We start from the raw sequence: 14,531 nt of genomic DNA on the forward strand, positions 1-14,531 counted from the left end.
TTTAATTTTAAAATACCATATTTATTGACAATCGATTCACAAATCAACTTTTGAAAAAAAATCTTAAATCATTTCACATTAATAGACCTTTAAAAAAAATTACAAAATATACATTTGTGAACCACAACAAATAATCAATCACAGCAAGTCAATCGACACAGGGTTCAGCTTCGAGCATTTGTATGAACATGGACAGAGTTCCAGAATTCACACCCCTAGACTTGTTCCACATTTTGTGTTAGACTGAATTTAATTGATTAAAATTGAGATGTTTTTCATCACTGTCCTACACATAACCTATAATGTCATAGTGGAATTATTTTTTTTAACACAAATTAATAAAAAAATTGTATTGAGGTAACTATTCAACCCCTTTGTTATGGCAAGCCTAAATAAGTTCAGGAGTAAACATTAGGTTAAGTCACATAAGTTGTATGGACTCACTGTGTGCAATAAGTGTTTAACATGATTTTGAATGACTACCTCATCTCTGCACCCCACACATACAGATATTTGTAAGGTCCCTCAGTTGAGCAGTGAATTTCAAACACAGATTCAACCACAAAGACCAGGGAGATATTCCAATGCCTCGCAAAGGGCACAGGTTGGTAGATGCGCAAAAAAAAAAAACATTGAATATCCCTTTTAGCATGGTGAAGTTTATTAATTACACTTTGGATGGTGTAGCAATACACCCAGTCACTACAAAGATACAGGTGTCCTTTCGAACTCCGTTACGGTAGAGGAAGGAAACCACTCAGGTGTTTTACCATGAGGCCAATGGTGACTTTAAAACTGAGTTTAATGGCTGTAATAGGAAAAAACTGACGATGGATCAACAACATTGTAGTTACTCGACAGTACTAACCCAATTGGCAGAGTGAAAAGGAAGTTTTTACAGAAAAGTATTTCAAAACATGCATCGTTTGCAACAAGGCACTAAAGTAATCTGCAAAAAATGTGGCAAAGCAATTAACTTTTTGTCCTGAATACAAAGAGCTTGTTATGTGTGGGGCAAATCCAACACATCACATTACTGAGAACCACTCTCCATATTTTCAAGCATAGTGGTGGCTGTGTCATCTTATTAGGTAGTCTTGTAATTGTTAAAGACTGCGTCGTTTTTCAGGATAAAAAAAAGAAACTGAGCTAGTATAGGCAAAATCTAAGAGGAAAACCTGATTCAGTCTGCTTTTCCATCAGATACTGGGAGATGAATTCACCTTTCAGCAGGACAATAACCAAAAACACAAGGCCAAATCTACATGAATTGCTTATTGAAATTTTACTCGGCTAATTAGTTAAGAACAAATTCTTATTTACAATGACAGACTCCGGCCAAACACAAACGACGCTGGGCCAATTGTGCGCCGCCATATGGGACTACCAATCACGGCCGGATGTGATACAGCCTGGATTCGAACCAGGTACTATAGCCTCTTGCACTGAGATGCAGTGCCTTGGACCGCTGCCCCACTCGGGAGTCCCAAGGAGACAGTGAATGTTCCTGAGTGGCAGAGTTACAGTTTTGGCTAAAATCTGCATATGGCATGACCTGAAAATGATTTTCTAGCAATGATCAACAACCAATTTGACAGAGCTTGAAGAATTTTTTTTATAATAAAATGGGCAAACGTTGCACAATACAGGTGTGGAAAACTCTTAGAGACTTACCCAGAAAGACTCAGTCAGGGGGTTGAATCTAATCACGATTTAATAGGGTTTCTTTTTCTTTTATAATAATTTTTCTTCCACTTTAACAGAGTATTTTGTGCAGATCTGTGACAAAAAACAAAAAAATTAAATCACACTTTGTAACAAAATGTGGAAAAAGGGGTGTGAACTTTCTAAAAGATTGGATAGGTATGAGCAACATGGATTTTTATCGCCGTGTTGCTTATGCCGATCCAATCCTTTCAGATCTACACGTGCCTAGGGGTAGATTTGGAGCTGGGCCGTAGAAGAGGGTTAAGTAGGTAGGTGTCTAGGTCGGTCAGTGTGCTGAAAAAACACTAGCGACACCTGCAGTCCCAAGCTCCACTGAGTTCACATTACATACTCAAACTGAAACAATATTATCATGACCAAGACTGGGCATCCATAAGGTCTTATTCATGCATATATTCAAAGCAACGATATCAAATGGAAAATTAAAACAATGCATTGAAATGTACTGTATGTGCAACGTGTGGATGCATTCTACTGTAGTGTATAAAAATCGACATATTCAGTTGCTTACTTCAGACATCTGTTTTCCCTCATAAGCTAGGTTCATTCAACAACAGTAGGATAGACTGGGGGCAGTTGTAACGGGGGTCAATTGTAACACCTTGCATTTCTCCAAACAGAAACAAGCTTGCTGTGATGTAACTCACACAGTGCATGCCCATGCAAGGTCTCTCCCTCCTTGAAAAGTTACAGCGAAATATCTCACTCTTTGCACAGTTTATGGGCATTTGTTTTTATTTTTTGGGGGGGTGAATGTAGTGCCCCCCCCCCCACCCCAATCGGCTGTATTTTTCTTTTACGGTCGAATAATTCAAACTAGCATAATTTATCACTATATACTGGCTGAACATTGACATGTGACACTATTGTTGTCTCTTGATAGGCACATGAGGTTTTGTCATGGTTGCTAGGGTGGGGGGCAAATGTAAAGCACTGTTAAAAATGACCCTGAGCCAAATTATGAAAACAAGTGATTTTTACATGCATTATACAAATACTAACTAGCGTACCAAAGAAGTTGTAAACAGTAGTCTAGGAACCATCAGACTATTCAGATGTTTTGAGAGGAACTGAATGGCCATACTCAAACATACTGTAATTATTGGTTACGTACATAGAAATACTAATTTGTTGCAAAATCATTACATACGTTTATGATCACTTAAAAAAACATGAATGTTTATGAAATAAGTTAATTTGGTTTATTTTTTAGGTGTTACATTCGACGCCAGCTACTGTTAAACATATTTCTGACCCTGGTACATGGAGACAGGCTGAGGTCGAGGGTTGGTAGCCTGAGTCTATAGATGGACTAGCGGACAACGTCACGAAAACGATGCGCACGCTTCAAATGGGGCAGAAATCTGTGAGAGGTTGTGATTCTGGATGGTCAGATGGCTACTAACAATGACAAGAAACTGCCATGTGGGGAGTCGTACGTGACTCGTTTCAGCTAGTTTCATCTTGTTCTTGTTACCATGTCTTGTTTTGAGGTGTTTTGACTGATTTCATTTCAATGCTAATATGGCTAAAATTAGCTCGGTAACTAACCAACAACTGTAACGAGTGCTCATTGTGCAACATTTATTTAGGTTTTCAACAAACATCGTAGACAAAATATAGTTTACATGTTGTCAACAACCTAAGTCAATCCTGTCTGTTTTGACCCATTGCTACGCACGCGTCGGTTTTGTTGCTAAACAAGCAACCCATCTATTGTCCTGCTGCAGAAGGCCACTTCACACCTATGTGCTAGGGACCAGGTTGCCAGGGAACAGAGTCAGCTGACTTGGTCAGCCAATCAACGGCTTAGCCTGGGAGCATCAGAACCCCACTCTGCCTCTCAACTCTTTAGTTCTTTCCAGTAGGGCAGGTTGAGAAGAGCTCTAAACTCCTGTCCTCCACCTCAACTCACATCTGGACCCTTTCCACATGGACAACACTGCCTCCCAACTGGTGTTAGTGAATCTTTGACAATGAACCACTCACTATACACTATCACTTCCACTAGTTTTCTCCTCTTCTTGTTTGCCATGTATGTGCACTTGTCCGTTCCTGTCCTCAGCATACCAGCTGACCCAGCTCCAGCCCTGGGTCCACGGCCCTCATCGGCCCATGAGAACAGTCTAGTGTTCTCTTCCTGTTTGCCGTGTGTGTGTTTGGTGTATGGAAATAAAGTGTGAATTATATCCCTGTCTCCTACGGGTCATTTACACCTTCTAACCGGGGCACTGGGAAAGTGGTACCATAATCTAACCGGTACCTCTTTCAGAGACCACCAAATGGTGCAGTTCTTTTTCACGGTCCTTCGAGCCGGATAGGAGCAATTGTCCTGGACTATGACCAGTAGTGAAGGGATGCAGTTCATCCTGCATACCATGCCCAGGACGAGGCACACACACCGGCAAGAAGAGGAGGACCGGGAACTCCGGAGACTCCAGTGTATATGGAAGAGGCTCTAGCGTATCACAGATGCTGTCATCAAGAAACTGCGGGCGGTAGATGCGAGGGGTGGCATGGTAACATCAGGACGAACCCAAGGCACTATGTGGGCATAGAGAACCGCAGCGCCGGTCCTGAGTCCTGCCCGTCCAGCAGCCACTAGCTCCACAACCTCCGCCTGGCTACTGGCAGCACCCAAAAGCCTGCACTTCAAGCAAAGCAGTTCCCTGGTAAGCCGTCATTGTGAATAAGATTTTGTTCTTTAACTGACTTGCCTAGTTAAATAAAGGTTACGTTTTATTTTTTAAAGCCCCTGAGCACCGATGGATCGACCAACCGCATCCTGAGCCCAGGACAGTGCAGCAGCCTCAAATGGCTTGGGTGCCATGGCCACCGGTCCAGCCACCCCTCACTCATGTAGAGTGGCCACCGGCACGCCAGCCAGTTCTGCCACCACCTGGACTCCAGCATGTCCGGTGGTCACTAGTGCACCAGGAGGTGCTCCAGCCAGTGTCCTAGCCAGCTCCTCGGCCAAGACTACCACCAGGACTCCAGCACATCCGGCGGTCTCCAGTGTCACAAGTGCTCCAGCCAGTGCTCCCAAGCTAGTTACTCGGACTGTCAAATGGCCACCATCGGAACCTGAGCACGTCCAGCAGCCAGCACCGCTCCAACCTGCACCCCAGCAGGCGCCACCACAAGCAGCACCTGAGCCAGTGAAGCCATTGCCAGGACTGCAGCCAGTCCAGCAAGCGTCTGAGCTCCAACCTGCAGACAACCAGCCAGACCTGCAGCTACCGGTGCCTGAGCCAGCACCCTAGCCAACACTTCAGTTACTGTCACTCCTGGGACAGCCATAACCGGACTCAACTCTGGTGCGGGTCCCTACACTACCTGCTGCCCTTGTAGACCTGCTCGGCCTGGACCTGACACCCACGACGACTCTCCAGCAAGAGTCCCAGTTGGCATCCCATCCAGCACAAGAGCCTCCAGCGCCATGTACTCTGGACCTGCAGTCGGCTGACCCTGATCCTGGTTCCAGCATCAACTGCAGTCCTCAAGAACTAGCCCTGACCTCGCCACAGCGTCTGGCCCTGTCCTGAACCCACCGGCCGTCTACGCTCCAGTCCCAGGCCCAACGCCATCGGCTGATCCAACGGCAGCCCTGCATTCGCCATCTGGACCTGATAGAATACAATTAGCGGCTAGCATGCTACACAATATATACAAGAGTTCACAGTTCATTGCCCCCTGGTATGAATGATTAGGAGACAGATGTAAGTTTACTATTTATAAAAAATGACTGGCTTAGTTCAAGTGGTCTCCGAGCAATAAAATAAAAGACAAAATCGGTTACCAGACGACCCTATCTAGGATACATATTAGATCAGTGTTTTTACATTATATCTTCCTCACACACATCTCTTATCAGATTATGCAACTACTAACTACCCTATGAAATAGTGTACTTAAAAAGTAAGTACGTACACTCCTGTGGAGGCTGCTGAGGCGAGGACGGCTCATAATAAATGGCCAGAACGGTGTAAAGGAAACCATATTTGATACCATTCCACCTATTCTGCACAATCCATTACCATGAGCCCGTCCTCCCAAATTAAGGTGCCACCAACCTCCTGTGGTACACTCCAATCAAAGGGAGCCTATGAAGGGAACAAGTGTGCGAGCGCCCTGAGTCAAGGTGTTAATCCTAGGCACCATATTTTTGTGCTATCATAGGCCTGGAACAGACTCCTAGTCAACTTAGCATTTTACCTTCATTGTAGCCCACAATCAAAACAGAGAGAGCAGGTATGGCGCACACATGATAAAATGTATCCATTTATATATACAGTATGACTTGGGACGGGAGGTTTTCCTGACCCAGTGGTGAGCCAACCAGGCAACAACTCTGGGTCTCACGGTCAGATGACATGGTCAGAAAAAACTCCTGGCCCTGAATAGGTAATTCACCAGAGGCAGAAAGCACGGTGGAAAAGGCCGGTTTGTGCAGCATGACAGTTTGTCTGACAGCACATGATACATACATCAGCTATAACGAAGGCATCAACAAATAAATAAATACAACGTATAAATACACAGGATAGAAAGAAATAAAAGGGAAAAGCTGCATGGGCAATGGCAACTCATGACAATCTGCTTCCCAAATGGCACCCTATTCTCTATAGTGCCCTACTTTTGACCAGAACATTACGGGGCCATGGTCGAAAGTAGTACAAAGTGTGCCATTTAGGACACAGCGAAAGTCATAATCAGGGATAAAAAAGTTCAAACGGATCTACTGATTTGATCACCCAACAGACAGGTAAGCCTGGTGGGTGAGTCTTTCTGCTTTTAGGCCGGAATTCAATCCAAAACGGTGCTTTAGCGCGCCTGACATTGGTCATTTCCAATTGAGCCAACATCGGCAGCGTTTACCTTAAACGCGAACTCCACGAACCCAGTAAAATTGCCTTTGAAAGCAGCATTGTCTACAAGCGTGATCTGATTGAATCCCGGACTTAGTCAGCTTGTGCGTTGTTGATGTCGAATGCAGAAACATGCACCCAGGCTAGTAAAAAGCCAACTGAATGATATGCAGCACCTTCACAATACCCTGGGACGCTCTAGAAGGTATTGTAATCGAGAACACCACAGACGAAACCTTGTTAGCTACAGTTGAAGATAGTCCCCTCTTTACTACAGTTCTCTGGTGGGAAGAATAGGATGGAAGAATGGTTTGATCCCTGTGTACAGTCTATGATGATTGATGATTATAAAACAACAACAAAACTTTCCTACAGTACATGAGTTTCAAAGTGGCATGCTAGCACATTCTTCAAATACAACTGACCTAAACAAGACTAATTCAGTTGTACTTTTTCAAAGTACATTATATTAATATGTATTCTTTATTGCATTACAGCAGGAGGATTGCCCTTGGCTTAGCTCGGGAGTCGGAGCATGTGTGTGAAACAAAGAAAATATTTGTTAGAAAGAAAATAAATTCACAAAATATATTCTCTTACATCCTGGTTTAGAAAATGCCATGTTCATTATCTGGCTAAAAGGCTGGGTTATAGAGAGTAGCCTTGAGATTGCTTGTTGAGAAATGCTTAGTGTGTTTCCCTAGATTAGAAAGAGGAGTGGGAGGCCCCGGTGCATAACTGAGCGGACAAGTACATTAGAGTGTCTAGTTTGAGAAACAGACGCCTCACAAGTCCTCAACTGGCAGCTTCATTAAATAGTACCCAAAAAACACCAGTCTCAACGTCAACAGTGAAAAGGCGACTCCGGGATGCTGGCCTTCTAGACAGAGTTCCTCTGTCCAGTGTCCGTGTTCTTTTGCCAATCTTCATATTTTCTTTTTATTGGCCAGTCTGAGATATGGCTTTTTCTTTGCAACTCTGCCTAGAAGGCCAGCATCCCGGAGTCGCCTCTTCACTGTTGACGTTGAGACTGGTGTTTGTGGGTACTATTTAATGAAGCTGCCATTTGAGGACTCGTGAGGCGTCTGTTTCTCAAACTAGACACTCTAATGTACTTGTCCTCTTGCTCAGTTGTGCACCGGGGCCTCCCACTCCTCTTTCTATTCTGGTTAGAGCCAGTTTGCGCTGTTCTGTGAAGGTAGTAGTACACAGCATTGTACCAGATGTTCAGTTTCTTGGCAATTTCTCGCATGGAATAGCCTTCATTTCTCAGAACAAGAATAGACTGACGAGTTTCAGAAGAAAGTTCTTTGTTTCTGGCCATTTTGAGCCTGTCATCGAACCCACAAATGCTGATGCTCCAGATACACTAGTCTAAGGAAGTCCAGTTTTATTGCTCCTTTATTCAGACAACAGTTTTCAGCTGTGCTAACATAATTGCAAAAGGTTTATTATTATTTATTATTTTTCTTCTTTTTAAAAATGTTTTTCTCCCCAATTTTCGTGGTATCCAATCGCTAGTAATTACTATCTTGTCTCATCGCTACAACTCCCGTACGGGCTCGGGAGAGACGAAGGTCGAAAGTCATGCTTCCTCCGAAGCACAACCCAACCAAGCCGCACTGCTTCTTAACACAGCGCGCCTCCAACCCGGAAGCCAGCCGCACCAATGTGTCGGAGGAAACACCGTGCACCCGTCCCCCTTGGCTAGCGCGCACTGCGCCCGGCCCGCCACAGGAGTCGCTGGAGCGCGATTAGACAAGGATATCCCTACCGGCCAAACCATCCCTAACCCGGACGATGCTAGGCCAATTGTGCGTCGCCCCACGGACCCCCCGGTCGCGGCCGGCTGCGACAGAGCATGGGCGCGAACCCAGAGACTCTGGTGGCACAGCTAGCGCTGCGATGCAGTGCCCTAGACCACTGCGCCACCCGGGAGGCGCAAAAGGGTTTTCTAATGATCAGTTAGCCTTTTAAAATGATAAACTTGGATTAGCCAACACAACGTGCCATTGGAACACAGGAGTGATGCTTGCTGATAAATGGGCCTCTGTACGCCTATGTAGATATTTCATAAAAAAATCTGCCGTTTCCAGCTACAATAGTCATTTACAAGATGTCTACATTGTATTTCTGTTCAATTTGATGTTATTTTAAATGGACAATTTATTTTGTTGCTTTTCTTTCAAAAACAAGGACATTTCTAAGTGACCCCAAACTTTTGAACGGTAGCGTATATAATTTTTGAGATGATCAAATATTTTCTGTGTAAACTTAAACGACTAAAACCAGACATAATGTATGTAGAAATAATAATGGAGCAATATTATTTTACATAGATCATCTTTGAGGACTAACAATCACCAAAATAAAACTAGAATATAAAATTCCCCAAAATGTCATGGCTTTGATTTTGTTATAGTTATCTGAGTCACTCAGATAGCGTAAGAACATGGCATAAGCCATAGGAAATTAGCTTTAAAACTGTAAAATGTTCTCTCCGCTCCACGGCAAAATTTGTAAAATTGCAGGAAATTTGCTTTAAAACAGCTAAATGTTGCCTCTGCGGCCAAGAGGAGGGCCTCTAAATCCACACCATTGGCCAAGCCAACTACCCCCCCACGTTTACTTAGCCACCGCTGATGAAAAAAATCCTAGGGGAAACCCTGTCTGGTATTGGGGCAAAAGAAAGGAGCAACATGCTGAAGTGTGATAATCCCTATGTGATACAGTGTGAGACAATACCATAGATCAGTGACAGTGGAGGAGCGTACCTCCTATCCCCAAGCAGGGACTACAGTAAAACATTTCCCAGGCCTTCAACAACATTCCACAATATTATAAATACTTCTCAGTTTTTGTTTGCCTTTCTTTTTAAAGTAAAAAAGAAAAATGCGTTGGGATCTTTCTTTTATATATAAAAAAAATCGATTATACCATAATACAATTTAAACAAGGATCCCCCCCACCCCCAAAAAAGATTGGATTATCGCAGTGATAAACCACCCAGCATGTGTAGCAGTCTGGTTGAGGTTAGCGCTACTTGCTAGGAGCCAGTGCTTTCGGGCTGAGGTGGGTTGAGTGCTCCTGGGTTTAGGTCAATGGGCACTGAGGAGGAGTGCGATTATGAGCTTGAGGTAGAAGTTCCCCTCAACCACAGATCTAGGATCATATTACTCTTTCTCCAATCCTAACAAGCAAGAGGGATGATAAACGATCTGACCCAGTGTCAGCAGTTAGAACCAACTTCGACCTACTCCAGATTCTGGTGCCTCCAATTTTCCAGAGGGCTGATTGGTTCCCAGCATGTATTGCCACGCCCCTCTGTTCATTGTCTGAGCCAATCAGAAGGGAGAGTTCATCCCTAGTTTGGTCTCAAACTGTAGCTTCTGTCTCTTCTGGTAGCGAACCCTCACCCTGCAGACAGAAGGAATGGACAGATCAACACATAGGAACAGTTTTTCGCCCCACATGACTGTCCCTTCCCTAATCCTCTTCTCTCAACCAACCATTCGGTCATCCACAATCTTCTGCCTTTCTCTCTCCCTCCTATCATACCACTCCTACTCGACTTGCCTAGATAAATAAAGGCTAAATAAAAAAATAAAAAGACTCATCCTTTCCCCTTCCTACTTCACTCCTCCTCCCCTCTATCTTACCGTATCTCGTGTAGTTTGACAGCCTCATTGAGCAGCACCACCACCAGGGAGGACAGGGAGACCAGCAGCCAGGCCAGCATGGGGATGTCCTTCAGGTCAAAGGTCAAATGTGCCGACCGGTCCTGCCACAGCTGGTAGTCCACCGTGGCCTGCACCAACTGACCCAGCAGACTGGAGGTGGGGAGGAAGGGCGGGGAAGACCAAAAGAGTGAGAAAAGAGTATCAGTTGATGGCAAAAAAAGCAGAAACTTGGCAGAAACAGTTAGGCTACACAAACAGAAACACACGCACTTACACAAACAGAAACACACGCACGTACACAAACAGAAACACACGCACATACACAAACAGAAACACACGCACTTACACAACGGGGACAGTGAGGCACCACCAGGTGTTGCTGAAGGGGTTCTTCTTCCACAGCGGCTGGGAACGATGGACATAGCTCAGAGAGATGACCACTGGGAAAGAAGGAGGGTGAGAGAAATAGAAATAAAATAAAACGTAAAGATACGCACATGAACCTTGGCTCTCTATACAGGGCCCTGGTCAAAAGTAGTGCACTATATAGGAAATAAGGCGCTATTTGGGATACCGGACTTGATAGATGCAGGGGTGAGAGTGACACAGAAAGCTCCTCCTACCTGTGTGCAGGGCCAGGAACCCAGCCATGACTTTCTGAGTGAGCAGCAGGCCGTTGGACAGCTCCCTGAACCAATGGGGAGCGTCCTGAGCCGAACTGACCCTGAGGATATCAGTACAGCTGATGGTGGTGTTCTCTGCCAGGGTCAGGTTGTTGGCCCTCAGGCAGACCTCGTGCAGCGTGAAGCCGAAACCCAGCAGGTAGGCACACACGGTCAGGCCAAACCTCAAAAGGAAACAACCCAGGAAGTAGTTCTGCGTCTGCAGGAAGTAGATACACACAAATCTAAATGTTAAAAGGAATGCCATGGTACACATGTCATGATTAAGATAGATAACACACATCTGATTCAGAACTAGAAGAGGTGAAGGGAGCATATTTAGAGTTGGCCAATCATGAAAATCAATATAAACTTAGCATAGTCTAAAGCAGGGCTCTCTAACTCTGTTCCTGGAGAGCTCCCCTCCTGTAGGTTCGCTCCAACCCAAGCTGTAACTAACCTGATTCAGCTTATCAACCAGCTAATTATTAGAATCAGGTGTGCTAGATTAGGGTCGGAGTGAAAACCTACAGGACGGTAGGTCTCCAGGAACAGCCCTGGTCTAGTGTAAAGTAATACGTCTAAAACCGGGCCGGTGTGGGTAAACTATAATACGTACCTTTCTGGGGATGGCATCTTGGTTCTTCCCCGTGGCCACGTTCATCACAGAACTTTCTGGTGGCTTTCCTAAGAATGACACACTGCCAACACAACACACATGGTTATCGTGTGTAATGCTGTTCTACTATATAACATTTTGAGTTTGAAACCCATATGGTTAGTAGCAGTGATACCTGAGCAGTGGACAGCTGAAGCAGGACAGCCAGAGGATATCAGTGATGTTCATGGGAGGAGGGAGCTGGGCTAGGCAGGCCAGAAACTACACAACGGCAGGGAAACAAACAATACTTTCATAAAATATTCAGTTACAAATGCTGCATCCTCAGCTCTTTTATTATATCAAAAATAAATAGGAAATAGGCTGGTATGAGAAACTGGGGTGATAAAAGAGCATTAGTATTTCAAGAATGCTTTTGCGAGGCTAAGGATAGTCATGTTCTCTCTCACCTGGATGAGGACCAGGGTCAGCTGACACTGCAACAGGAACAGGAAGCTCTTGCGGATGCCGTACGTGGTGTGACGCGCCTTGAAGGGAATCGTACACGTAAAATAAATATATTGCATCTCTGTGTGCGTGCACACGTGTATGTGTCTCACCTGTTCTATGAGTTTGACCATGCTGACAGACTCCCCCTGGTGGAAGGTGACAGAACAGGCCAGGGTGTTGAGTTGACCAGACAGACTGAGAGGAGACAGACCCTCCACCTCCCCGTTCAGCCCTGCTCCTGTAGCGTAGCCAAACGTCTCCCACGAACACCGCGACGGGTACAGGGGGTCCAGGGCGATGCTGGGGGAAGGACACAAGGTTTTGTTGTTATTTATCTTTGTTCATGAGGAACAGTGTGTGACTCTTCATAATTTCATTAAGGCCTGAAGCAGTCATGTTATGTGGTTGTAAGTGAATGTATGGATGCTATGAAGACTATTTATAAATTAACAAGGCAACGGCTGCTGTGTTTGTGACATGCGTTTGCTTTAGCGTGTACCTGAGGTCGCTCTGTAGGAAGAGGCAGCTATTGCGGAAGTTGGCAGAGCTCCCCAGGCAGCACGTCACCTCTCTGTTCTCCTGCATGATCTTTATCATCTCACACATAGCTACACACACAAAGACGTAGAACACTCTCACACATGTACACTGAGCAAAAATATTAACCCAACAATTTCTAAGATTTTACTGAGTTCCAGTTCATATACGGGAATCAGTCAACTGAGATAAATTAATTAGGCACTGATCTATGGATTTCACATGACTGGGAATACAGAAGGCAGGGCCGTGGATCAGAAAACCAGTCAGTATTTCGTGTGACCGCCATTTGCCTCATCCTTCGCATTGAGTTGATCAGGCTGTTGATTGTGACCTGTTGAATTTATCCCACTCCTCTTCAAGGGCTGTGCGAAGTTGCTGGATATTGGCGGGAACTGGAACGCGGTCGTACACGTCAATCCAGAGTATCCCAAACAGGCTCAATGGGTGACATGTCTGGTGAGCATGCAGGCTATGGAAGAACTGGGACATTTTCAGCTTCCAGGAATTGTGTACAGATCCTTGGGACATGGATCCGTGCATTATCATGCTGAAACATGAGGTGATGGCGGCGGATGAATGGCACGACAATGGGCCTCAGGATCTCATCACGGTATCTCTGTGCATTCAAATTGCCATCAGTAAAATGCAATTGTGTTCGTTGTCCACAGCTTATGCCTGCCCATACCATAACCCCACCGCCACCATGGGGTACTCTGTTCACAACATTGACATCAGCAATCTGCTCGCCCACAAGTCGTCATACACGTGGTCTGCGGTTGTGAGGCCGGTTGGACGTATTGCCAAAGTCTCTAAAACAATGTTGAGGCGGCTTATGGTAGATAACTTAACATTCAATTCTCTGGCAACAGCTCTGGTGGACATTACTGCAGTCAGCATGCCAATAACACACTCCCTCAAAACGTGAGACATCTGTGGCATTGTGTGACAAAACTGCATATTTTAGAGTGACCTTTTATTGCCCCCAGCACAAGGTGCACCTGTGTAATGATCATGCTGTTTAATCAGCTTCTTGATATGCCACACCTGTCAGGTGGATGGATTATCTTGGCAAAGGTGACATGCTCACTAACAGGGATGTGAACAAATTTGTGCAAAAAAATTTCAGATCATGAAACATGGGACCAACACTTTACATGCTGCATTTATATTTTTGTTCAGTGTATCTGTAACAAGCATAGCTACATTGCAAATCTTGAGATAAAATTAACTTATATACCATGATCAATTGATTTGTATATTGAAAACATAGGAATGTCTCTGTACCAAATACTAAGCATAGTCTAAAGCAGAAAGGGTTGATTCATGTACGTGAAGTGAACTGTAATTTGTTCTGACTCACTCTCTGGGGTACAGTCGGTAAAGAGAGGCACCAACAGAGGCACGTTGTCAATGTTCTTCAGGTGAGGACGAACCTGGTGGATACCACGAGGTAGCTTCGCCTAGAGAGAGAGAGAGAGAGAGAAGGGTTAGCAAGAAACAGGTGTAAGTCACAGTTGAGAAGAGAAAACAAAAAGAAAAGAGAGAAGGAAAGACAAACAGTATTTGTCCTGTACTCTGTTGCAGTCCTCCAGGAAGCTGGGAACATCAGCAGTCTCCTCCTCTGGTAACAACGGCCCCTCTGCCTCATCTCGGGAGTCTTGGTGCAGGTCATCATGTAGGGAGTCCTGGCCTGGGCTGTTGGGGGCACCGTCACAGGGGCTGTCCCTGTTTGGGGTCAGAGAGATGTGACAGTTCCACCCTGTCTCCAGGCCCATCTTCTCTGCAAACACCTTACACATACACAGGAGAAACAGACAGACAGGCAGATTGTCACCATTGTCATCAGCTTTACCACCACAAACATCTCAGCAAACACACCATACAGCACCACATCGTCACCACCACAAACATCTCAGCAAACACACCATACAGCACCACATCGTCA

The 14,531-nt window shown here is 45.0% G+C and overlaps 1 protein-coding gene across 1 annotated transcript in view; it reads right to left on the reverse strand.

Moving 5' to 3' along the window:
• LOC111967829 (transmembrane protein 94) overlaps window positions 1-14,531 on the reverse strand; it is a 34,617-nt gene continuing 20,086 nt past the window's right edge. The window contains 11 exon segments of the mRNA XM_070444908.1: window positions 1-10,013; window positions 10,256-10,426; window positions 10,623-10,716; window positions 10,900-11,158; window positions 11,558-11,639; window positions 11,733-11,818; window positions 12,007-12,084; window positions 12,157-12,346; window positions 12,546-12,654; window positions 13,947-14,046; window positions 14,161-14,405. Of these exon segments, the coding sequence (XP_070301009.1) occupies window positions 9,941-10,013; window positions 10,256-10,426; window positions 10,623-10,716; window positions 10,900-11,158; window positions 11,558-11,639; window positions 11,733-11,818; window positions 12,007-12,084; window positions 12,157-12,346; window positions 12,546-12,654; window positions 13,947-14,046; window positions 14,161-14,405 (1,487 nt within the window). The 3' untranslated portion in view covers window positions 1-9,940.

Source organism: Salvelinus sp. IW2-2015, linkage group LG8 (assembly GCF_002910315.2).
Source record: "Salvelinus sp. IW2-2015 linkage group LG8, ASM291031v2, whole genome shotgun sequence".
Classification (NCBI taxonomy): domain Eukaryota; kingdom Metazoa; phylum Chordata; class Actinopteri; order Salmoniformes; family Salmonidae; genus Salvelinus; species Salvelinus sp. IW2-2015.